The sequence below is a fragment of the Melanostigma gelatinosum genome, assembly GCF_949748355.1.
Source record: "Melanostigma gelatinosum genome assembly, chromosome: 12".
Lineage (NCBI taxonomy): Eukaryota > Metazoa > Chordata > Actinopteri > Perciformes > Zoarcidae > Melanostigma > Melanostigma gelatinosum.
Window position 1 is genome coordinate 776,580 of NC_136645.1, and position 26,651 is coordinate 803,230.

The 26,651-nt window shown below is 45.3% G+C and overlaps 1 protein-coding gene across 6 annotated transcripts in view; it reads left to right on the forward strand.

Annotated features, from left to right (window-relative positions):
- The first annotated feature begins 233 nt into the window (after positions 1 to 233).
- psda (pleckstrin and Sec7 domain containing a) overlaps positions 234 to 26,651 on the forward strand; it is a 48,888-nt gene continuing 22,470 nt past the window's right edge. Inside the window, exons 1-6 of one of the 6 annotated variants that reach the window (XM_079280691.1) lie at positions 2,641 to 2,667; positions 12,921 to 13,029; positions 15,738 to 16,012; positions 16,093 to 16,340; positions 17,161 to 17,395; positions 17,480 to 17,739. In XM_079280691.1, coding sequence (XP_079136817.1) covers positions 16,096 to 16,340; positions 17,161 to 17,395; positions 17,480 to 17,739 — 740 coding nt within the window. In that variant the 5' untranslated portion in view covers positions 2,641 to 2,667; positions 12,921 to 13,029; positions 15,738 to 16,012; positions 16,093 to 16,095. Of the gene's footprint in view, positions 425 to 2,633; positions 2,668 to 12,920; positions 13,030 to 15,737; positions 16,341 to 17,160; positions 17,396 to 17,479; positions 17,740 to 26,651 lie in introns of those variants that run through there. The other 5 variants (XM_079280693.1, XM_079280695.1, XM_079280692.1 and 2 more) reach the window with 5 other exon arrangements.

The following is a 26,651-nucleotide window of genomic DNA, read 5'->3' on the forward strand; positions in this document are numbered from 1 at the left end:
TTTGTATTATTGAAAATACCAAAGAACAAAGACATATTCATATTAATCCTTCCCCGCTCCTCTTTATAAATGTGATACACTCTGAATTGTAAGTCGCTTTGGATAAAAGCGTCTGCTAAATGACTGTAATGTAATGTAATGTATTATTATTATTAATAATTTATTTATTTATTTCTCCGGTCTGACGTCTCCTTACGTCGTCGTTACGTCACCTCGACGATGCGGAAGTAGAAGTCACCGTGGAGAACGTAAACTAATGTCAGCCAGCCGCCTGAAAACACAGAAGAGAGCTGCCGAAGAAGAAGAAGAAGAGGAAGAGGAAGAGGAAGAGAAAGAAGAAGAAGAAGAAGAAGAAGAAGAAGAAGAAGACTCCGCTTCCTCCGCTACCGGCATGTAGCGTTACTCAGCTAACCGTTCACGGTAGGTGCGAAACCCCTTTGAAAAAAACCTACAATTTAAACTTCTTTTGATGTTAACTAAATTATATCAATGCTTCAATATCACTACATATGTCTGCGGATCGAGCAGCGTCTCCTCGTCATATCGGCGTGAATATTATTCCATAAAAGCGAAGTTTATTTCAGTAAAATGTCCGCTTCTCCCCCCTGAGCCTGCCTCCAGAGGACTGTCCACCCCGCCGAGCGGCGCGAGGAAGCGGCGGGAGTCTCTTTCTAAAGTCGATCTTTAAGCGATGTCTGTGTTAGTTGGTGTATTATATCAAAGCCGAACTGTGAAGTATGGCCCTGTGGTTTATTAAAGACGTGAGTCACAGATTAAATATAGTTTACTGTGGAGAATAACTGGGAGAAGCGTTAGAATGACGCGTTTCTGAACGGAGTTCCGGGCTTTCTGTTCCCGGAGCAGCGGCTGTCAGGAGCTCGTATACAGCAGCAGACACGGGTATGTATGTCCCACACACCGGTCTACTCACTCTCTGACACAGTGCTCATGAGCAAGCTTTATGTTTCTGTTTCAGTTTAACGGTTCAAACTGCATGAAGCGGTGTGAAGTGAACCGAGTCCCCAGAGAGGATCAGAGATCAGAGATGAGGACTAACAGGACTCCCATGCTGCTCACTGTTGGGATTAGAAATAGAACATTTACATTAACGGGCTGTATTTGAGCCTTCATGTTATTTATACAGTCTATTGTGTCAGAACCAAGAAAAGCTGCAAGAAGCAACTTATTATCGGCATTAAAGGGTCTGTTGATCATTTCATTCACTCAATATTTAATCACAGGGTCTTTAACAATCACAAATAATATCAGTTTAGACTGACGTCCTCACACATCTGCTTCTCTTTTAATGAATTCATTGGACTTAAATCAACGGTTTGTTGAAAGTTAAACTGGTAGTTGTTTGAAACCTGATTTGAATGATTCTATGAAAGTGTTTTATATTGTTTACATGTCGTAGAATCAATGGTTTGAATCAATAACTAATAACGTCATCTTAAAAACATGAAATCATTTTAGTGTTTATGTCTCATTAGCGTTTGTGTTCTTCAGAGTATGAAATAAAGCAGAAACACTGAGTTGTTAAAGGTTCCGTGTTCTGCTTGTCGTCAGATTAAATCACGTTAGTCCGTCTCTTAACTCTGTCTGACTTCCTCTTTGTCTCCCAGCTCGGCTCTCATTGGTTCCTACTGAAGAGTTTTCATTCGTTTTTATCAAACAATCGGGAGGAATCAACCACTTTGTTGGGGACTATTTTCAGCGGCGGATTGATCCACATTTGGTGCTCGAGTGAGAATTAGATTGAGTCAAAATATCCTCCACTGATGAGGCTCATTGATGTGCTTTTATCAAATATTTAATGTCTCATTTTTACACGTCTTTTGCATGTTTTTCAGACACTTTTTATTAATATTTTTTACTATTTGTTTTCGTCAATCTTTCAAAGAATGTCCAGATATTTTCACCACTTTCTTTTTTCCTTGCATATTTTATTTGAGTATATGTTATTAAACATACAAATATTGGTAGAATATGTGGAAAGCTGAGCTGTGTGACACAAACAGAGAAGAGACAATTATTACATATTAAATTTATCAAAATAAAAAGTGGATTTTAGGAAAATGACCCAAACTGTGGAGCAGTGAATGTATTAAGACAGACGGAACGAGATCTGGCAAAAGCCCAAATTAAGATTTACTGTTTAAGATTGTAAAAGTAATAAAAAGTAAGAGATGACGTTCACAGTAAACACTGTAAATACATATTTAAACATGAAGTTCAGGTTCTAGATTTTCATTTGAAGGTTTAATAAAAACCTTTTTTGAAAAAATTAAATGAATATATTTCTAAACAGGAGAGAAATCAATACTTTTATTTATTTATGATTTGTATTTATATTTATTATTGATTTTAAATTTTATTTATGAATTAGTATTTATTTATATTTATTATTTATGTTTTTAATTTATTTATATTTATGGTTTTTATTTATTTTTATTTATATACATTTTGTATTTTATTTTATATTTATTTATTTAGACATTCTGTAAATAAAACTCTTCAATCGTTCATTCAGTAGTTTGACTGATGATGATGATAATAATAATAGTAATAGCGATACAAATAATAAGAGCAGAAGAACTACAATGACATCTTCTGATCTTCTCTCCTCTCAGACTTCCTGTTGTGACTCCGCCTCCTGTAACCGAGGTAACACGCACACACACTAACAGTAAATGATATGTAGATCATATGTGTTAAAGACGTGTAAAAGTTCACAGAATATCTGCTTATTCAGACAAAACGTCTGAATCGTTTCGTTAATGTCTCCGTTAGCTTTGAACGATAGCGTTAGCTTCTCAGTCTTCCATTGAAAGAGATGGAGGATTCACTGTTCGATACAACACTTTCTGGGGCTTGTAGTCTTCATGATAATACGTTTGTAGTCTTTCTAATTATGTAATTACGTATTATTACTGTTTTATTCAACAAAAGGTGACTTTCTTGTCAAACATCACGTGTGTCACTCATGACACTACAACGTTATTCTACCACACAGAAGGGGCGGGACTTCACCTCCTCCAATCAGTGAGGGCGTTCTCCTCATTTACACAAAATACAGGAAACTAACGAGCTGTGCAGAAAAGATCAAACATCACACTGAACTGGTCCTGCACGGTGGTGTAGTGGCTGCACTGTCACCTCACAGCAAGAGGGACCGGGGTTCGATCCCCGATCCCGGGTGGACCTTCTGTGTGGAGTTTGCACGTTCTCCCCGTTGCAGCGTGGGTTCCCTCCGGGTTCCCTCCAAAGACATGCAGCTCAGGTTATTTGGAGACTCGAAATTGCCCATAGGTGTGAATGTTTGTCTGTCTCTACATGTGCCCGGCGATGAACTGGTGACCTGTCCAGGGTGAACCCTGCCTTCACCCAATGTCAGCTGGGATCGGCTCCAGCGCCCCTGAACAGGATAAGCGGTTTGGATGATGAATGAATGGTCCTGAACCAGTCCCAGTGTAGTTCTGATCCTCTATATCAGGGGTGTCAAACTCATTTTCACTCTGGGGCCACATCAGCATCACGGTCGCCCTCAAAGGGCCGGTTGTAACTGTAACTGCTCCTGACCTATTTAGTTTAGTTTACCGGGATATCTGTGACTTCCTCAACACCTACTGAGCAGAAATGGAGGTTATTGTTTCCATGGTTAATGGCGGACAGTTGAACGGCTTTCAGGGCGATAAGCCCCGCCCCCTCTCCGCCGCGTCCAGTGCGAATGAACACAAAATAGCCCCGGCGAGACGGGCGGCGCAAATGGCTCATCTCATAATTTCAACCATGGGGATATTTTAATTTTCACATCTAACTTTTAATTTTTGTAAAAAAAAAAAAAATGTATTTATTTATTTTTTGCTGGGGGATTCGCGGGCCACATAAAATGACGTGGCGGGCCGTATGTTTGACACCCCTGCACTAGACTCTCCTACTGTTATTACAGACACCTGAACTCACCACAGACACTAGACTCTCCTACTGTTATTACAGACACTGAACTAACCACAGACACTAGACTCTCCTACTGTTATTACAGACACCTGAACTAACCACAGACACTAGACTGTCCTACTGTTATTACAGACACTGAACTAACCACAGCCACTAGACTGTCCTACTGTTATTACAGACACCTGAACTCACCACAGACAAAAGACTGTCCTACTGTTGTTACAGACACCTGAACTAACCACAGACACTAGACTGTCCTACTGTTATTACAGACACCTGAACTAACCACAGACACTAGACTGTCCTACTGTTATTACAGACACCTGAACTAACCACAGACACTAGACTGTCCTACTGTTGTTACAGACACCTGAACTAACCACAGACACGAGACTGTCCTACTGTTATTACAGACACCTGAACTAACCACAGACACTAGACTGTCCTACTGTTATTACAGACACTGAACTAACCACAGCCACTAGACTGTCCTACTGTTATTACAGACACCTGAACTCACCACAGACAAAAGACTGTCCTACTGTTGTTACAGACACCTGAACTAACCACAGACACTAGACTGTCCTACTGTTATTACAGACACCTGAACTAACCACAGACACTAGACTGTCCTACTGTTATTACAGACACTGAACTAACCACAGACACTAGACTGTCCTACTGTTATTACAGACACCTGAACTAACCACAGACACTAGACTGTCCTACTGTTATTACAGACACTGAACTAACCACATACACTAGACTGTCCTACTGTTATTACAGACACCTGAACTAACCACAGACACTAGACTGTCCTACTGTTATTACAGACACCTGAACTCACCACAGACACTAGACTGTCCTACTGTTATTACAGACACTGAACTAACCACAGACACTAGACTGTCCTACTGTTATTACAGACACCTGAACTAACCACAGACACTAGACTGTCCTACTGTTATTACAGACACCTGAACTAACCACAGACACTAGACTATCCTACTGTTATTACAGACACCTGAACTAACCACAGACCCTAGACTGTCCTACTGTTATTACAGACACCTGAACTCACCACAGACACTAGACTGTCCTACTGTTGTTACAGACACCTGAACTCACCACAGACACTAGACTGTCCTACTGTTATTACAGACACTGAACTAACCACAGACACTAGACTCTCCTACTGTTATTACAGACACCTGAACTCACCACAGACACTAGACTCTCCTACTGTTATTACAGACACTGAACTAACCACAGACACTAGACTCTCCTACTGTTATTACAGACACCTGAACTAACCACAGACACTAGACTCTCCTACTGTTATTACAGACACCTGAACTCACCACAGACACTAGACTGTCCTACTGTTATTACAGACACTGAACTAACCACAGACACTAGACTGTCCTACTGTTATTACAGACACCTGAACTAACCACAGACACTAGACTGTCCTACTGTTATTACAGACACCTGAACTAACCACAGACACTAGACTGTCCTACTGTTATTACAGACACTGAACTAACCACAGACACTAGACTGTCCTACTGTTATTACAGACACCTGAACTAACCACAGACACTAGACTGTCCTACTGTTATTACAGACACTGAACTAACCACAGACACTAGACTGTCCTACTGTTATTACAGACACCTGAACTAACCACAGACACTAGACTGTCCTACTGTTATTACAGACACCTGAACTCACCACAGACACTAGACTGTCCTACTGTTATTACAGACACTGAACTAACCACAGACACTAGACTGTCCTACTGTTATTACAGACACCTGAACTAACCACAGACACTAGACTGTCCTACTGTTATTACAGACACCTGAACTAACCACAGACACTAGACTATCCTACTGTTATTACAGACACCTGAACTAACCACAGACCCTAGACTGTCCTACTGTTATTACAGACACCTGAACTCACCACAGACACTAGACTGTCCTACTGTTGTTACAGACACCTGAACTCACCACAGACACTAGACCGTCCTACTGTTATTACAGACACTGAACTAACCACAGACACTAGACTGTCCTACTGTTATTACAGACACCTGAACTAACCACAGACCCTAGACTGTCCTACTGTTATTACAGACACCTGAACTCACCACAGACACTAGACTGTCCTACTGTTGTTACAGACACCTGAACTCACCACAGACACTAGACTGTCCTACTGTTATTACAGACACTGAACTAACCACAGACACTAGACTATCCTACTGTTATTACAGACACCTGAACTAACCACAGACCCTAGACTGTCCTACTGTTATTACAGACACCTGAACTCACCACAGACACTAGACTATCCTACTGTTATTACAGACACCTGAACTAACCACAGACCCTAGACTGTCCTACTGTTATTACAGACACCTGAACTCACCACAGACACTAGACTGTCCTACTGTTATTACAGACACTGAACTAACCACAGACACTAGACTGTCCTACTGTTATTACAGACATGCTGACATCACTCTCGGGGGTGTGGCCAACAGAGCAATGTGCAGTCTGTGTTTCTACTGTAATACTTCATATGGTCCTTTAAAGCAGCTCCTGCTGACACCAGGTCAGCTGTCAGCCCCCCCCCCCCCCCCCAATAATAAGCTGTGCCATCTGTCAGAGCTGCTCATCATTGGCTGACAGAAGAAAGGTCTGTGATTGGCTGGCAGGCCGCCCAGAAGAAGGGGCGGGTACGTCGAGAGAGAGAGAGAGAGAGAGAGAGAGAGAGAGAGAGAGAGAGAGAGAGAGAGAGAGAGAGAGAGAGAGAGAGAGAGAGAGAGAGAGAGAGAGAGAGAGAGAGAGAGAGAGAGAGAGAGAGAGAGAGAGAGAGAGAGAGAGAGAGACGTCGCTGCAGCAGCCGAGAGGACACGCAGGTAAGGTTACTGTGTGTCGGTACATGTGTCTGCATACGTTTGTTTTTATAAATGTGTTGGTGGATTGAGCAGTGCATTCTGGGAGGGGGAGGAGAAGGAGGGGGGGGAATCCTATTAGCAGTGTCCAAGAAAAGTAAGTGTGTGCTTATCAGTCTCACACACACACCTGCCAGGATTTCATCATGTCTTCGTACATGTGAGGATGTAAATAAAGTTTTGTAATATTTTAGTTGCGTGATTGTGAACTTTAATCTGAGTTCACAGTTCAACGTCTTTACACCGTAAAAATGACCAACGAAGAGTTGATTTATTGCTAAACTAGTTTGATTATTGATCTGATGTTTAAGTTCATTTATCGATCACCAACTCCTGAAACAAGTTCTTTGTTTTTTAGTTTTTATTTATTTGCATATAAACCTAAAATACATCAAAGAGGTAAATAAACAGATAACTCAGCAATACGATATTTAATCATCTCACATGGTCTCTACTGTGATTAAAACGAACCTCTCTCAATGATCAATAACTAACTTCATCTAGAGATGTTGTCGTGTCTGTAATGTACAGTGTTGGTCAGTTCATGTGTTGCTGCGCTTTGTTTTCTATTTGAAAAAACAAAACACTCGACATCTCATCCAACAATCTGCACAACATAAAATATAATAATGTCTAAAATCAAAATGTATCAAAACACAACATGCAGAAGAAAATAAATAAGATACAGAATACAACAACCTATAAAGACTAGGGTTGGGTACCGAAACTCTGTGGCAACATGGCACCGGTTCCTATACGTCCGTATCGACCGGACCCAAACGCAAAGCAGATTTCGGTGCTTCCTTTCGGTGCCTGAGCCGATTGAAATACTTTTCTTACACTACGCTGATGACTCCGTCCTGGCAGCAGGACTCGGTCCTCCGCTCCTCACTCATAGTATTATTACAACGGGAACGTAGCGCTGCCGCTCATAAGCACAACAACACAGGCACGCAGAAGCTTCTTCTTCTCCTTTGAGGTGTACTGGCGGTTGGCAAACGACGAATTGCCGCATTACCGCCACCAACTGGTAAAATAAAATAAGTCATGAGACGTGTCGTATTTTGCCAGAGAAGGAAAATATGCTCATATTGCTGCAAAATAATTGCTGAAGTTTGAAGCTGTAGTGTGTGTACAGAGTGTGTGTGTGTTTTGTATTTATTTATTTAAGTATACTGTAAACTGTTAACAGTTAACATATTGTTCATAGTTAAAAGTTTGAAGCTGTAGTTTGAAGCAAGTGTTTTGTATTTATTTATATTGATAGTATACTTTAAACAGTTAATATATTGTTCAATTTGAAGAAAAAAGTATCGGTTCAGGCACCGGTATCGGAAAAAACCCAAACGAAACCCAACCCTAATAATGACATGTGCCTACAATAGACTAAATATAGAATAATAATCATGTAAACATGGCCTCCCGTCCTTGCATACCTGGAAGCTTTACGTTTGACATGGAAGAAGAACTCGTGCTTGTGAACTCTGGTGCTGCGTTACGTGCTTCCATCTCCGTAAAGTGTACTGCGTGGACCTGCTGTGACAGTTTGCCTCTGTGTGGACGTCCTGGTGTCCCAGTGGACATTCTGTCAGCTGCTGATCAGCGAGTGGAGACGACGCTCATTGTCGTTTAGATTGAAATGAAACCTGAGGTTGTTTACAGCAGCTGCTGTTGAGTTTCTGTCTGTCTGAACTCTGTTCACTGTTAAACGTGTTCACCAGTGGATGGAGATTAATCAAGAGCACAGTTTTCAGCCGTAATAAGAAATTGTTATAATCAGAAATCTTATTCATGTAGCAATTCACAAGATAAGAGAGCCGCGGTGCAGCAGATATTTAATGATTTACCAACGTTTCTACATGACGTTCTTCTGCCCTCAAGAAGGCTGTCATGTAGAAACGTTGGTAAATTATTAAATGTCTTTATCCCCCCCCCATCTAGACACCAATGAGTCATGAAACACGGAAGTCATCGTATAAGACGCGTCCTGCAATCTTGTCAAAAACTACATTAAAGTCACCAAGCTGTTTGACGCATGTGTTAAAGCTGCATTCTCTCTAGTGTCCACCAGGGGGCGACTCCTCTGGTTGTATAGAAGTCTATGAGAAAATGACTCGACTTCTCTCTTGATTTATTACCTCAGTAAACATTGTAAACATGAGTTTATGTCTCAATCTCTAGTTTCAAGTCTTGATGTATCCGTCTTTGGTTTCTGATTGTAGTGAACCAGTTTGTCTGAGAACACTGGTTGACCTTTACAGAAGATTCACAGAAGACTGTTTAAGGGTCAATCATGAGCAACATCCACAACGTTAATAGTAGGGTCAAAACAAAACTTTTGGTTCAACTTTAGAAGCGGCCGTGGCTCATTGGGTAGAGAGGGTCGTCCGGCAACCGCAAAGTCAGCGGTTCGATCCTCGCCTGCTACGAGTCCTGTGCCGAAGTGACCACAGCAGATGCAAAGCCGTGCTTCAAAGCACACAACACTAACCTGTGTGTTTGAATGTACTTTGTAAATGATCTTGCTTCTATCTTTCGCCATCTGCTTTTTGTTTCTTCTTGATGAAATGGGAAATGCAGTGTCATGAAAGAGTGTTGTGAGATCTTGAAGAACGTTAAGTTTAGAGATCATCTGTCCAGTTGTTTATGAATGTCTGTAGATTTTTTTTTTTTTTGGGGACGTTAACTTTATCTCTGTCTCTGCTTCCTGTTGCAGGTTGAAGTGACGATGAGCAGATGGAGGGCAGACCTGGTGGTCCAGTTCCACCTCTGACCTTCATCAAACAGTTTAGCACTTTACTGGGTACCAGGAAGCCGAGGGATCCTTCGCACAAATAGCGACGGTCCAAGGACAAAAGGAAGCTCAGTGCAGTTAGGTGTCTAAGGTGCCACCATGTCCCAGGCAGGTAAAGTCCTCCACCTGTACGTTGAAGTGAGGTCTGTTGCCGAGGAGGAAAATGAAGTGCCTGGAGGAAGAGATGATGGGACTGCTCACCTGATGCTTCAGTGCCCAGACGTCCTCCCTCAACCCCAGAGAAGCTCCAGCCCCAACCGCCGTCAGGATCTTTCCCCAGTCTCTCATCACCAAACTGGGGTTGGAAGCCACTGCTTATCCCCCTCAAAGTCATCCTCCAGGCACTCTGTCAGCTTCCAACTCCAAAATCCTGATGCTACAGGGTGTCCCACCCAGTTCCACCGGCAGGATTTGTCGCATGACAGTATCAATCAGTTGTTCCAGGTCCTTGCACCTGGAACAACTGGTCTAGGCCAGCATGGCTCATTGGGACACACCTGTGCCTCTGACATGGATCCCTACCGGGCAAAGATGCTTATCTCCCCATCTTCTACATCTTCTGGGACAGTGACCATACCCTCCACACCTACCAGCAACCGCAGGTCCTACGAAGTCCCAGGGGCTGTGGGTGAGGAAGGGAAGACATCTGTGGTGACCTTTGGCTACATAGAGAAAGCTAACGTTCACAGCATGGGGGGCCGCTGTACCTCTGTGTGCCAAAGTGAGTTGAGCAATCCTCCTAACAGAATGGAGGGGCAGTGGCTCCGAAAGAGGTTGAGTGACCCAGTGTGGTGCAATGGGCAGCCAGGGCAAGGGGACCCTTACCACAATCACCCTTACACCTCCAGGAGTCCGACCCTACAAGGCTCTCCTTACCTGCAGAGGGCGAGCCCAGACCCAGTTGCCAGAGATGCCACCTACAGGGCCTTGGAGGAATTTGGATCCCCAGAACTTAGGCGCAGATTTGCTGGGCACAACCCAGAGAATTACAGTCCAACCTTGCCACGGCACTACCAGTCCCCCCGCTGCCAGTCCTGGGGGGGGTCACCTGTCCTGCCCCGCAGCACCCTTACCCTGCCATCGAAGGCCCAGCTGGACAGGGGAGTCTGCCGTAGTTCAGTGAATGGCCTACCCAGAAGTCCTGCCTCCGACCACCTGTGTTCTCACAGTGGGTACTGCTCCCACTCAGGAGCTCAAACCTCACCTCTTGGCTCTCGTGGCCCTCCCCAGAGCCAGCAGAGGCCATGGGTGGGGGAAGAGAGCCCCAGGTTGTCCAGCAAATTTCACCCACCGTTACCCGCGGGGAGACCCACAGACATCCAGCATGAGATCCCAACGAGCATATTCCACACCAGCAACCATTCCAGGACTGGCTATCAAGCTAGTGGGACCCCCAAACACAGTGTTGGTAGTAGCTATTGTACTAACACCAACGCTAATCCTAATGCTACACACAGTACACACTACAGCACCAGTGATCACGTATCCATCAAGACTCACTACAAACCGTCGCGCTGCAGTAGCAGAGCCAGTGACGCAGTCAGCCCAACCAATGGCAGGAGAAGCATCTCCCCATCCTTCAATTCTGAAGTGGCTTGTAAGTTAGCGGTGGAGGCTACCAAGCTGTCCAATATGTTAGCTGAGAGGCGGACTCCCTCTCCAACATATTCTCAAGCTGAGTCACTGAGGTCAGAGAGTCCCAAGATGTTATTCCTGAGAGAATCCCAACCGTATGCCACTCTCCATGAGCGAAGTTCCCCTGAGACTCTGCGGGCCGACAACCAGAACCTCAGATGGAAGACAGACAAAGCAACGCCTCAAACCAGACCAGGACGCGTCTCGCCTCTCTTATCCCAGAAAGGCCCGTCTTCGCCAGCATCTCCAGCCTTGCCGGCTAGGTTGCACCGTGCAGCCACCTCTCAATCACCAGTCTTGGACCCGCGGTATCAACGTGGTTCATCGCCCTCTAAGGACGTGTCTGCCCTGCACCGCTACCAGCCGCCACAGTACACTGGAGACCACAAACCGCCCGGCATGGAGCAGAAGCAGTATGATCACCTCTTTGACAGATCTCTGAAGGAAAGCCCTGAACTCTCTAGGAGACTTCTCTCAGAAGCGTTCCCCGTGAGCTGGTCGGACGCTGGACCGGTCCAGGATGTGGACGAACTCCGTGAAGATGACTGCAGACAGTCGGACTCTAGAGTGTACATTCCAAGCAAAGGGGAGCATCGCAGGAAGGTCGGAAGAGACCAAGGAATGGAGGCATCGGTGCAGGAGTGTCAAGCGCCAGCTACAAGTGTGTCCAAGGACGAGAGGGAGGAGGTTCAGGATCACAGCGGGGCTGCTGGGACGGCCTCTCAAAGCTCCAGTGGGGTTACGGGCAGCATGGGAGACTCCCAGATGGACAGAAACGACAGTCTGTCCCCCGAAACCTCGAGCCAGTCCAGCCATGACACGGCAGACACCGGCTCAGGGATACAGGTCGGCTGGGTAATCATGTAGATTATGTGGATGTTTTGGATCTGTGAGGTTGTCTGTTGCTGAGTCTTCCCATCACATTGTGACTTATTGACACAATTACTTTAATAATAAATATATAATGTAGTTCTTCCCCACCAGTGAGTTGCTTTCTGTTCTCCGTGTGTTTTCTTCTGGAGGGATTCCATCATCCGCCTCATCATGACAACAAACTGAGTATCTTCTTAGCATTTAAATCTCCCATGAGGCTTGGGCCATTCTGGGTCTTAGACCAATGGGAAATATTGTTTAATGATCACAAAAGTTTGTTTCTTTTCAGTTTTAAGATTGTCGGATGCACCATTTTTCTTTTTTTTGGGCAAATTAGTAATTGTAATTGTGACAATATCACTGTTGTATGATTCTAAAGTGTCTTAACGGAGTTCTGATGCTGTTTTGGAATCTTCTTGAACCCTGTGAAGTCACTGTGTACCCTGCGTTCCTGTTGTCCGGTGGAGCTGGAGGCTTTAACAATGAACTCGCATTAAGTTCTAATTCCCTTTTTCAAATGAAGTTGCAGTGTGCATTAAAAACTGCTACTAATACTACTGGAAGTATTCATTTGGTTTAGGTTCTTACCAACCGAGAGGTTGCCAAACATGTGCATTAGTAAGTGTAATTGTTGTGGTATTTCTGTGTGAAACGCATCATTTCAATACACTGCTGTCGTTTCTCTTCACGCAGTCGGACGGCGGCTCGTCGACGACTCCGTCCTCACGGTCGCAGAAGATCGCCAGAGCCAAGTGGGAGTTCCTGTTTGGAGGTCAGACGGAGGAGAGTCGCTGCAGTAAAGGTTATTCATATTCACTGATTTATCTATTTGTTTTCATCAATGTTTACATTTTGCTAGCAAAATAAAAACAGAGCATATCTTTCTGAGCAAAAGGAGGATAGAAACAAAGCTGCAACAAAAGTCCCAATTATAGAAATGACATGATATTTGGTGTTCAATTAGTTAATTAAGGCAATAGATCCTCAGTGTTACTCAGTAGTATTAGTAGTATTAGTAGTAGTATTAGTAGTATATCAGTAGATACTCAGTGGTATTAGTAGTATTAGTAGTATATCAGTAGATGTCAGTGTTACTCGGTAGTATTAGTAGTAGTAGTATTAGTAGTATATCAGTAGATGTCAGTGTTACTCGGTAGTATTAGTAGTAGTATTAGTAGTATATCAGTAGATGTCAGTGTTACTCAGTAGTATTAGTAGTAGTATTAGTAGTATATCAGTAGATGTCAGTGTTACTCTGTAGTATTAGTAGTAGTATTAGTAGTATATCAGTAGATGTCAGTGTTACTCGGTAGTATTAGTAGTATTAGTAGTATATCAGTAGATGTCAGTGTTACTCAGCAGTATTAGTATTAGTAGTATATCAGTAGATGTCAGTGTTACTCGGTAGTATTAGTAGTAGTATTAGTAGTATATCAGTAGATGTCAGTGGTATTAGTAGTATTAGTAGTAGTATTCGTAGTATATCAGTAGATGTCAGTGTTACTCAGTGGTATTAGTAGTATATCAATAGATGTCAGTGGTATTAGTAGTATATCAGTAGATGTCAGTGGTATTAGTAGTATTAGTAGTAGTATTCGTAGTATATCAGTAGATGTCAGTGTTACTCAGTGGTATTAGTAGTATATCAGTAGATGTCAGTGGTATTAGTAGTATTAGTAGTAGTATTAGTAGTATATCAGTAGATGTCAGTGTTACTCGGTAGTATTAGTAGTATTAGTAGTATATCAGTAGATGTCAGTGTTACTCAGCAGTATTAGTATTAGTATTAGTAGTATATCAGTAGATGTCAGTGTTACTCGGTAGTATTAGTAGTAGTATTAGTAGTATATCAGTAGATGTCAGTGGTATTAGTAGTATTAGTAGTAGTATTCGTAGTATATCAGTAGATGTCAGTGTTACTCAGTGGTATTAGTAGTATTAGTAGTATATCAATAGATGTCAGTGGTATTAGTAGTATATCAGTAGATGTCAGTGGTATTAGTAGTATTAGTAGTAGTATTCGTAGTATATCAGTAGATGTCAGTGTTACTCAGTGGTATTAGTAGTATATCAGTAGATGTCAGTGGTATTAGTAGTATTAGTAGTAGTATTAGTAGTATATCAGTAGATGTCAGTGGTATTAGTAGTATTAGTAGTATATCAGTAGATGTCAGTGGTATTAGTAGTAGTATTCGTAGTATATCAGTAGATGTCAGTGTTACTCAGTGGTATTAGTAGTATTAGTAGTATATCAGTAGATGTCAGTGGTATTAGTAGTATTAGTAGTAGTATTAGTAGTATATCAGTAGATGTCAGTGGTATTAGTAGTATTAGTAGTAGTATTAGTAGTATATCAGTAGATGTCAGTGGTATTAGTAGTATTAGTAGTAGTATTCGTAGTATATCAGTAGATGTCAGTGTTACTCAGTGGTATTAGTAGTATTAGTAGTATATCAGTAGATGTCAGTGGTATTAGTAGTATTAGTAGTATTATTAGTAGTATATCAGTAGATGTCAGTGGTATTAGTAGTATTAGTAGTAGTATTAGTAGTATATCAGTAGATGTCAGTGGTATTAGTAGTAGTATTAGTAGTATATCAGTAGATGTCAGTGGTATTAGTAGTATTATTAGTAGTATATCAGTAGATGTCAGTGTTACTCAGTAGTATTAGTAGTATATCAGTAGATGTCAGTGGTATTAGTAGTAGTATTAGTAGTATATCAGTAGATGTCAGTGTTACTCAGTGGTATTAGTAGTATTAGTAGTAGTATTAGTAGTATATCAGTAGATGTCAGTGGTATTAGTAGTATTAGTAGTAGTATTCGTAGTATATCAGTAGATGTCAGTGTTACTCTCAGCAGTAATACCAGGTCTCTCTTGTATTGTCTCTGCTCAGTGACGTAAACGAGCAGCTTCGTTAGCTTCCAGTCGTCTTTTAAGCCAATTAGCTGAAGCTTAACACAGCTGAACAGGTCTTAGTATGTGCAACAGTGCAAGTATTACTCCACTACATCCACTGTCTGTTCTTCAGCAGCGCCAGCGCCCTGAATGTGCTTGCTGTGGTCTCATTGTACCACGATATGTAAATCTAAGCTAGCACTACGACATAAACTAACCACGCCATTATCATCACCCAACCTTCAGTTCATCGGTTCTATTTGCTAAAATTCAAATTGTTCATTTATTCATTTTTTCACCAAAAGCTCAAATTAGCATATGACAGGAGCGAGAAATGAAGTGAACTCCCTGTTTGAACTGTTCCACAGCAAGAAACCCAGCGGAGAACCATCAATTCACACAACACATCTGTAAATGTTTTAAGAGTTATAATCCAGAACAGCTTTTCTTCCTCCGACGCAAAATCTAATCTAAAGGCAAAATAATCAAATCTTGAGCCTTTTCTTTCTCCCAAGGTGTGAATGTCATCCAGATATACTCAGAGATTTGATATTTACATCTTCTGGACAGACGTAAAACATAGACATCAACACACTTCCTTCCTCCTGCAGACGCTCCGTCCACCACGCCTCCAGCCAGCGGTTCGCCAAGCCCCACTCCTCCCTCCTCCCTCCGTCTGAAACCAGCCAATCGGAGGAGGGGGCGGGGCAGCGAGGGTCCCAGGTTGTCGCATCACGCGGTGCGGCAGATCGAGGTGGAGCTGGTGACCCCCGACCCCAGAGGCTCCACCCCCAGGACGGGCATCATCCGCCGGACCGTCCAGTACTCCGAGACGGATCTGGACGCCGTGCCGCTGCGGTGCTACAGGGAGACGGACCTGGACGAGGTGGTCTGCTTTCACCTGATCCGCTTCATCTAGAATGACGTCGTGTTCTCGTTTGATAAATATTGATGATTGTTGTCCAGGTGATGCGGGCGGAGGCTGAGGCGGCCGAGGAGGCGGACTCGGCCTTTGGGAGTAACCGCAGCATCCTGGGAAACTCCAGCTTCAGCCCGGCCGACACCTCCCCGAAAGCCCGGACAGCTGGCGTGAAGAAGAGGGGAGAAGAAGAGGAGGAGGAGGAGGAAGCAGTGGTGAGCTGGGCCAGTGTCCGGATGCTGGGAGATCAACAGAGACAAAGAGCCGACGAGGTGTTCAGTCTGCTGCTGAAGGGGTGAGAGATCCACCAGGAACTGACCCCCACCTCAATGACCCTCCAATGATAGTCATGCTCTACGGTCCGAAACTACGGCTCCCATAATGCTCCAGGAAACAGGAAGTGTAATGTTTCCATTGGAGTCCATTGCTGTGTGATGATAACCTGATTGTTTTGGTCATTAAATTACCAGCGATCGGTCACTGAGGGTTTGAAAGTAGTTCGATACTTTCCTGTTAATGATCCGGTTAAATCAGCTGCTGTCCATTTAAATCACGTCTCACGTTTATCCTTTCACCTGAGGTCCATTGATCACCATCATGTAGCTTCATCTTCACTGGTTTAATGACCGGTCCACTCCACGTCGTCTCAAGCTGTGTTTCCTGAAAGCGTCCGTTGTAATAGCAGCTCAGGAGGATTCGTATTAATGTGTTGGCCCACATGCAGCCAATACAGATACCGGCCTCCAAACAGCTGGACCATGGGGCCTCTATGTTCATACACTACATATACGATGTACTGGAAATGGTATGGGTGCATTCCTACATGCCGCCCAGAGAAAGCTGGTGATTTCACAGCCCTACCAACACATCGCGTCTCGTTCTTCAGGAGAAGCGTCAGGCTGGAGTGTTTGATGTCACTCACCTGCTACGTCACAAATGAGGCCTCACCGTTGTGATCTAAGTCTGCTTCTTAACGTGCTGACCCACTTCCTGTTGAGCTGCTGACCAGATTCCCTGGTGTAGTTCAGGTCGAACCCTGGAGGACGTGTTGGTTAATAGGGTTACGATGTACCCGCGTGCCTGACGGGTTTCTAACCTTTTCTTTTCCCCTTCAGGTCGTTGGCGGCGTGCGACTCGCACGGCGGCCTCAAGTCTCCGATCTCCATCGGCAGCCCCCGACGACCCTCCGAGAGCAACCTGGACTCCTTCAGCCGCCACTTTGAAAGCATCATGGAGTCTCACCGGGCCAAAGGCACCTCTTACAGCAGCCTGGACAGCGTGGACCTCCTGACCTCAGGATCCACGTCGGTGTTCACCTTCGACCTGCCCACCCTCACCCCTGAGATCCAGGTATGTCGAGCGACGCGGACGGCGGTCGTGTCTCCGGCGTCCCGTACGGCCGCAGGAGGTAACGCTGATGTCTGTGCCGTTCAGAGTCAGATCTGCGACAGCGCCAAGCAGATCATCGAGCTGAGCTTCGCCCCGCTGGCCCGTCCGGAACCGTCCGCCCCGTTGCAGACGTCTCGCTCCGAAATCGCGCTCGGTGCCTCGGGGGCGGGGCTCCGAGGCTGCTCCGAAGACGACCCCGGCCCTCCGGTTCGATCCAAGTCGGAGAAAGAGTCGTGGCGTCGCTCCATCCTCAAAGACGGCTTCCGCAAGGCGAACTCGGCCCCCTCGCTCCACAGCAGCCCCAGGTGAGTCACGGCTGATGGTGCAGGTCCGGACTGAGGACAGGAAGTCTCCACTTCCTGTCTCCATCCTGGGAAGTGTGATGCTAACGTTAGCTCAGCTGACGCTGCACAAAGAGTAGATGATGCCACTGACAGGAGACCACCGCACCGGTACGTGATTATTATTACAGATTTCTCTGTTCATTGTTGAAACATTTGTGATAACATAAGAACTCAACAACATGTATGACACAGGTAGTTGTTTTCAGACACTTTAATGAAGAAAGGTTATATATTCAACCTTTCAAATCTGCAAACTGATGACTGCATGTAAAATGTACTAGAAATAAAAACAATAGAATCTACCTGCTGCAGTAACACGGGTCGGCCACACGGTGACGCCAGAGAGACGTGAAGTGGTTGCTGTTGGTGGTCACTTGTCTGTCTTTGTGAGGACCCGTTTGAGTTTCGACCTCAGAGTAGGAAGACATTTAGAGAAGTGAGGACTCTGTAGTTGGTCCTCAGAGTCTCAGTGTTTGGAGAGTGAGGATGTTTAACAGACGTTTTTTGTCTTTAAATCTTGAAACGGTTGATGTTTGAAACGAGGAATGCAGGATGTCAATGAGTCCTCACAAGTATTGAAGAACAAACGTGTGCGTTTACATGCATGTGTGTGGGGATTTAACACCGTACACAACACATGAGTTTAATTATAGAGTCTGACGAGTAGCTGAGCTGCACACACTCACTCTCTCACTCTCTCACTCACTCACTCACTCACTCTCTCACTCACTCACTCACTCTCTCACTCTCTCACTCACTCACTCACTCACTCACTCACTCACTCACTCTCTCACTCTCTCACTCACTCACTCACATACTCACACTCACTCACTCACATACTCACACTCACTCTCACTCACTCACTCACATACTCACACTCACTCTCTCACTCACTCACATACTCTCACTCACTCACTCTCTCACACACTCACTCACTCACTCACTCACTCACATACACTCACTCACTCACTCACATACTCACACTCACTCACTCACTCACTCACTCACATACTCACACTCACTCTCTCACTCACTCACATACTCTCACTCACTCACTCTCTCACACACTCACTCACTCACTCACTCACATACTCTCACTCACTCACTCACATACTCTCACTCACTCACTCACTCACTCACTCACTCACTCACACACTCACTCACTCACATACTCTCACTCACTCACTCACTCACTCACTCACTCACTCACTCACTCACTCACTCACTCACTCACATACTCACACTCACTCACTCACTCACTCACTCACATACTCACACTCACTCACTCACTCACTCACTCACATACTCACTCACTCACATACTCACTCACTCACATACTCACTCACTCACTCTCTCACTCACACACACACTCTCTCACACACTCTCTCACACACTCTCTCACACTCTCACACACACACACTCTCTCACACACTCTCTCACACACTCTCTCACACACTCTCTCACACACTCTCTCACTCACTCACTCTCTCACACACACACACTCTCTCACACACTCACTCTCTCACACACACACACTCTCTCACACACTCACTCTCTCACACACACACACTCTCTCACACACTCACTCACTCACTCACTCACTCTCTCACATACTCACTCTCACTCACTCACTCACACTCACTCACTCACACACACACTCTCTCACACACTCACTCTCTCGCACGCTCGCTCGCTCACTCTCACACACTCACTCTCTCGCTCGCTCGCTCGCACGCTCGCTCACACTCACTCACACACTCACTCTCTCACACACTCACTCTCTCGCTCGCTCGCTCGCACGCTCGCTCGCTCACACTCACTCACACACTCACTCTCTCACACACTCACTCGCTCGCTCACTCACACACACGCTCTCTCACACTCTCACTCACTCTCACTCACTCGCTCGCTCGCTCGCTCACTCACACACACGCTCTCTCACACTCTCTCTCACTCTCACTCACTCTCTCTCTCGCTCGCTCGCTCACTCACTCACACTCTCACTCACTCTCTCACTCTCTCACACACTCACACACTCACTCACTCTCTCACACACTCACTCGCTCACTCTCTCACTCACACACACGCTCTCTCACACTCTCACTCACTCTCTCTCTCGCTCGCTCGCTCACTCACTCACACTCACTCACTCTCTCACTCTCTCACTCGCTCGCTCGCTCACTCACTCACACACACGCTCTCTCACTCACTCGCTCACTCACACACACACTCTCTCACATGCTCGCTCGCTCGCTCGCTCTCTCTCTCACATACTCACTCTCACTCACTCACTCACACTCACTCACTCACACACACACTCTCTCACACACTCACTCTCTCGCACGCTCGCTCGCTCACTCTCACACACTCACTCTCTCGCTCGCTCGCTCGCACGCTCGCTCACACTCACTCACACACTCACTCTCTCACACACTCACTCTCTCGCTCGCTCGCTCGCACGCTCGCTCGCTCACACTCACTCACACACTCACTCTCTCACACACTCACTCGCTCGCTCACTCACACACACGCTCTCTCACACTCTCACTCACTCTCACTCACTCGCTCGCTCGCTCGCTCACTCACACACACGCTCTCTCACACTCTCTCTCACTCTCACTCACTCTCTCTCTCGCTCGCTCGCTCACTCACTCACACTCTCACTCACTCTCTCACTCTCTCACACACTCACACACTCACTCACTCTCTCACACACTCACTCGCTCACTCTCTCACTCACACACACGCTCTCTCACACTCTCACTCACTCTCTCTCTCGCTCGCTCGCTCACTCACTCACACTCACTCACTCTCTCACTCTCTCACTCGCTCGCTCGCTCACTCACTCACACACACGCTCTCTCACTCACTCGCTCACTCACACACACACTCTCTCACATGCTCGCTCGCTCGCTCGCTCTCTCTCTCACTCACTGTTGTCGTACCTGGTCCTTCCTGTCCAGTCTTTGTTGTAGCGATGTCGTACCTGGTCCTTCCTGTTCAGTCTTTGTTGTAGCGATGTCGTACCTGGTCCTTCCTGTCCAGTCTTTGTTGTAGCGATGTCGTACCTGGTCCTTCCTGTTCAGTCTTTGTTGTAGCGATGTCGTACCTGGTCCTTCCTGTTCAGTCTTTGTTGTAGCGATGTCTTACCTGGTCCTTCCTGTTCAGTCTTTGTTGTAGCGATGTCGTACCTGGTCCTTCCTGTTCAGTCTTTGTTGTAGCGATGTCGTACCTGGTCCTTCCTGTCCAGTCTTTGTTGTAGCGATGTCGTACCTGGTCCTTCCTGTTCAGTCTTTGTTGTAGCGATGTCGTACCTGGTCCTTCCTGTTCAGTCTTTGTTGTAGCGATGTCGTACCTGGTCCTTCCTGTTCAGTCTTTGTTGTAGCGATGTCGTACCTGGTCCTTCCTGTTCAGTCTTTGTTGTAGCGATGTCGTACCTGGTCCTTCCTGTTCAGTCTTTGTTGTAGCGATGTCGTACCTGGTCCTTCCTGTTCAGTCTTTGTTGTGGCGATGTCGTACCTGGTCCTTCCTGTCCAGTCTTTGTTGTAGCGATGTCGTACCTGGTCCTTCCTGTTCAGTCTTTGTTGTAGCGATGTCGTACCTGGTCCTTCCTGTTCAGTCTTTGTTGTAGCGATGTCGTACCTGGTCCTTCCTGTCCAGTCTTTGTTGTAGCGATGTCGTACCTGGTCCTTCCTGTTCAGTCTTTGTTGTAGCGATGTCGTACCTGGTCCTTCCTGTTCAGTCTTTGTTGTGGCGATGTCTTACCTGGTCCTTCCTGTCCAGTCTTTGTTGTAGCGATGTCGTACCTGGTCCTTCCTGTTCAGTCTTTGTTGTAGCGATGTCGTACCTGGTCCTTCCTGTCCAGTCTTTGTTGTAGCGATGTCGTACCTGGTCCTTCCTGTCCAGTCTTTGTTGTAGCGATGTCGTACCTGGTCCTTCCTGTCCAGTCTTTGTTGTAGCGATGTCGTACCTGGTCCTTCCTGTCCAGTCTTTGTTGTAGCGATGTCGTACCTGGTCCTTCCTGTTCAGTCTTTGTTGTAGCGATGTCGTACCTGGTCCTTCCTGTTCAGTCTTTGTTGTAGCGATGTCTTACCTGGTCCTTCCTGTCCAGTCTTTGTTGTAGCGATGTCGTACCTGGTCCTTCCTGTCCAGTCTTTGTTGTAGCGATGTCGTACCTGGTCCTTCCTGTCCAGTCTTTGTTGTAGCGATGTCGTACCTGGTCCTTCCTGTTCAGTCTTTGTTGTAGCGATGTCGTACCTGGTCCTTCCTGTTCAGTCTTTGTTGTAGCGATGTCGTACCTGGTCCTTCCTGTCCAGTCTTTGTTGTAGCGATGTCGTACCTGGTCCTTCCTGTTCAGTCTTTGTTGTAGCGATGTCGTACCTGGTCCTTCCTGTTCAGTCTTTGTTGTAGCGATGTCGTACCTGGTCCTTCCTGTTCAGTCTTTGTTGTAGCGATGTCGTACCTGGTCCTTCCTGTTCAGTCTTTGTTGTAGCGATGTCGTACCTGGTCCTTCCTGTTCAGTCTTTGTTGTAGCGATGTCGTACCTGGTCCTTCCTGTTCAGTCTTTGTTGTAGCGATGTCGTACCTGGTCCTTCCTGTTCAGTCTTTCTTGTAGCGATGTCGTACCTGGTCCTTCCTGTTCAGTCTTTGGTGTAGCGATGTCGTACCTGGTCCTTCCTGTTCAGTCTTTGTTGTAGCGATGTCGTACCTGGTCCTTCCTGTTCAGTCTTTGTTGTAGCGATGTCTTACCTGGTCCTTCCTGTCCAGTCTTTGTTGTAGCGGTGAATGTAGTGAAAATAGAAATGATCAAGTACAAGTACCTCACACTTGTACTCAAGTAGAGTACTTGAGTACTCTAGGTTCCTCTGGTCTGTGTTTGGTGATCAGTTCTGGCTCCACATGATCTACTTTCACATAGAACCCAACCCCAGCGGTGTCGGTGTGCAGAACCACCAGGACACCAAACACCTGTCGGATCGGTTGAGCTGAGCTCTGCTGCTCTGTTACAGAGCCTGTGAAGTCTGTATTTAACAGTGCGTCAGCGTCTCATTGGTCCCTCCACGTCTTTATGTCCGTTCACCTCAGGACAGCTTTGTAATGTCCCTCTTGTTTCAGCCTCAGACGTTCACACTGAAGACCTTTCCTTCTTCTTCTTTTAGTCTCTTGGAAACGTCTGCAGGTTTTGTACCTCCTGAAATGTAAAAGTATTGAGTAGCAGAAAAGGGAAATACTCAAGTAAGTATAAGTACAAAACTTGGCTAAATGTACTTGTTAAATTCCGTTATATTTCATGAGTCATATGTAGTCTGTGTAATGTGTCGGCTCAGCACTAGCGACGAGTACATACAACAGTATTTAACGTAGAATAAGTTGATGGTAGAAACGTATTCCTTTTTTGTCTCTTGTAACTTTTTCAACACGTACAAACATAACGTCCCCCAGTTGATCAATATGCTGACTCATTTGGCTGAGAGTCACCAGTTAACACTACGTCACTGTGATTTGTGACCAAAGTTACGAACCATTTCACTTTTACGCTTCCAACAACAGTCGTCGTCCACAAATCCCCACAAAGAGTCCAATAACACCTGAATCAGTCCACTGCGCCTCCTACTCACCACCGTGTCGGTCTATTGATTCAAAGAGCAATGTTATGTTATGTTATGCTGAGGGTCTGAGGGTCTGGTGGTCTGGTGGTCTGAGGGTTCTGTGGGCAGAACCCGTTCCAGACCTCCATCCAGCAATCTGTGTTCCAGTTGGGTTCATTCAGCCAGAGTTTCAGAGACGGGAGAGAAAGACCTCTCACTCTGAAAACTAGATACATTCCCTCAACACAAACCCTCCTCCTCCTCCTCCTCCTCCTCCTCCTCCTCCTCCTCCTCCTCCTCTTCTTGTGGATCTTTTCCATCTGTTGTCTGGGTGCTGTGACCTCTGACCTGCTTTCACTCGGCTGCTGGTTCAGATTTAAAGCGTTAGAAGTTCCTTTTGTGTCTGAATGCTTTTATGAATACCGCTGTTGATGATCATCACTAAATAACTTTAATATATATATTATAAGGGTTTCAACTTGTAAACAGTTTTCAGTTTTTATTAAATGTAAAATTACTTTTAAATTAGTATTTTAGATATTTTTTCTTAATTTCTTTGTTATTTTTACAATATTATTACAATTTATAATATGACAATATATTCTTATGCTTTAAGTCTGACTAGTTTGCGTTTTATGTTCAACTCTTTGGTTAATGGTCAGAAAAAAAGCCTAAATTACATAAAGATTAAACCGAAACATTTGATCTCCATTTTGTTTCCTTTTGATAATAATAACAATAATAAAAACTATTCAGCACATTTCACGACAAATTTTGCAATAAAATGTGATAAAAGACCAAACAAAGTAGAGGTTTGTCTTTAAAGAGAGAAAAGATATTTAAATGAGGTCAAGTAAGACAAACATACTTCATGACTTCATTCATGATGATGGTTTTGCTGACGTGTAAAACAGAAGTTGTATTTTGTTCAAAGTAAATGTTTGTAACCGGAGAGCTGAGTTTTATTGAGCTGCTAGAAAAGTGTCTGATACAAACCTCCAGGAAAGGAAGGTAAGAGGAGACAAAGAGAGGAAGGAGAGGACAGAGGGAGGAGGAGGAGGAGGGGCGTCCCGGGTCAAACGGGGGAGGAAACACATACCTCCTCCTCCCTCAGTGGAGGAACATAACCCAGCTGATGGACGGAGGAGGAAGAGAGAAAGTCGTGCAGCGAAGTTGTCGAGAGGAAAAAGAAGCCAGCGTTGAGATTTATAAAGGGAGGAGGAGGAAGGGAGGAGAAGAAGGAGGGAAGAGGAGGAAGGAGCTGACTGAGCAGCGAGGAGGTAAACCGAAGCAGACGGGTTAGAGGAGGAGACGCTGCTGCCGGAGGAACAACACTCAGACGAACAGGAAGCCACGGCGACGTCACTATGACGTCATCGGATTAACGTTTGGACGACGTCGCTCCGGTTCCCTCGGCGACGCCTTCCCTCTTTCAATGTTGTGGATGTCGGTCGGTTGGCGGCTGCTCTCTCCCTCTGTGACGTCACAGCGTGACAGCGTGAGAGTGGGCGGGGCCTCGCCGACATGGCCGGCTACCTGCTGTGCTGGGGGGGCGGGGCTCTGGAGGACCGGTACCTGTACGCCCCGCCCTACCCGGCCGTGTACAGGTGAGTGTCTGCGGAGGATCCTGTCGTCACAGCACAACTTCTCCGCTCCGCTCTGGTTGGTTCAGCTGCCCAGGAGCTTATCAGAAGGGATCGTATGATTGAAATGTGACGACAACACTGGATCCTCTTTTGCAGTTTTAGAAACTGAATGTTTTTGTATTTTATTTGTTCAGGTGATGCAACTCAGTGAAACGTGTTGAACACTGAAGCTTTTACTTTGTGATCCAGACCTCGTTCTATCAGACGGCCTCGACAGACTGGAAGAGGATTCATCAATAAGGACATGTCGAGATGTATCGACAGTGTGAGGAGAGAAGAGAGGAAGGAGAGGAAGGAGAGAAGTGAAGAGAGGAAGGAGAGAAGTGAGAGGAAGGAGAGGAAGTGAGAGGAAGGAGAGAAGTGAGAGGAAGGAGGGGAGAGAGGGGAGGAAGGAGGTTAGATGAGTCGTCTGCCTCCAGAATGTGTAAACCTGCAGTGAAACACTATCAGCTTTTTTGAAACATGTTTTTTTATGCAGAATAGTTTGATACCTGCTCGGGTACCTGAGCGTCTTGTGGACAGAGTCAACCCTCATGTTGACCCTCACATCTGGATCCTCCTGGTGGAGCAGCTCCTGGGGTCTCTGGTTTAGTTTCAGTGTTAAACAGGCTGAAGTGTGTGATGTGACTCAGCAGAAACTCAGCTCTGCATCACTTCAAACAGAATCCATTAGAACCTTCCTGTTTTTCTTAGTGAGTCCAGACCTGTCTGCTTCATTGACGTCCCTGCAGGCAGAGGATCTCCTCTGGAGTTTTTCTACTGAGCATCCATTATAGATCAAGTACTCGTTCCTCCGTCAGGCCTGAATGTGAAAGCTGAAGTCTGTTTACCACATTCTGCTTTCTGACAAAACGCAGCCGACGTCAACCAGGAGCTGCAGAGTCACTGAAGTGAGACTTGTGTTAGAATAAATGATAACTGGTGGATGGTGAGACAGATGGAGGGATGGATGAAAACTGCTGCTCACATTTCAAATCACACCAACAATCATTTGCTTGTTTTCAACCTCCGGTTCTAAAAAATGAAGCTAACAAAAAACGTGCCAAAGAAAAGTTCCTCAAATGGCCGCTAGAGGCTCCAGCAGAGAGTCGATCCCCATCGACCTCCATCTTAAATTGTTCAACTTCACAGCAGAAATATAAATAAATGTTTACAGCCTGGTACAACTTCTTTTATATCAGTCACCCAATACCGTGACATCGCCACCACTGTGCGTTATGTCACATGTTGTTTTTAGCATGTTGCCAAAATTAGCATCCCATTAGCATCCCAATTAATATCAAGAGTTGACGTGAATTACAGTTGCACCATGCTAACCAAGGTTCGCTAGCGCTAAAGTTAGCTGCTAACTTTACATTGTAATGCGTTAACGGTACCGGGCCCCGCTCTCCAGTCACTTCTAGGTTCCAGAAAACCAAGATGGCGACGGCCCAAATGCCAATTTCGAGGCTTCAAAACGTCCACAAACCAATGGAAGACGTCACGGTGACTACGTCCACTTATATACAGTCTGTGTTGGAAACGAAGCGTCTCTAGCCTCCATCAGTTGGAATAATATTGAAGTTATACTTTACTTGTACTTAGAAACATGCCAATTCTGCTATACCATGACAACTGGTGATGGAACTTTAAAACGTAA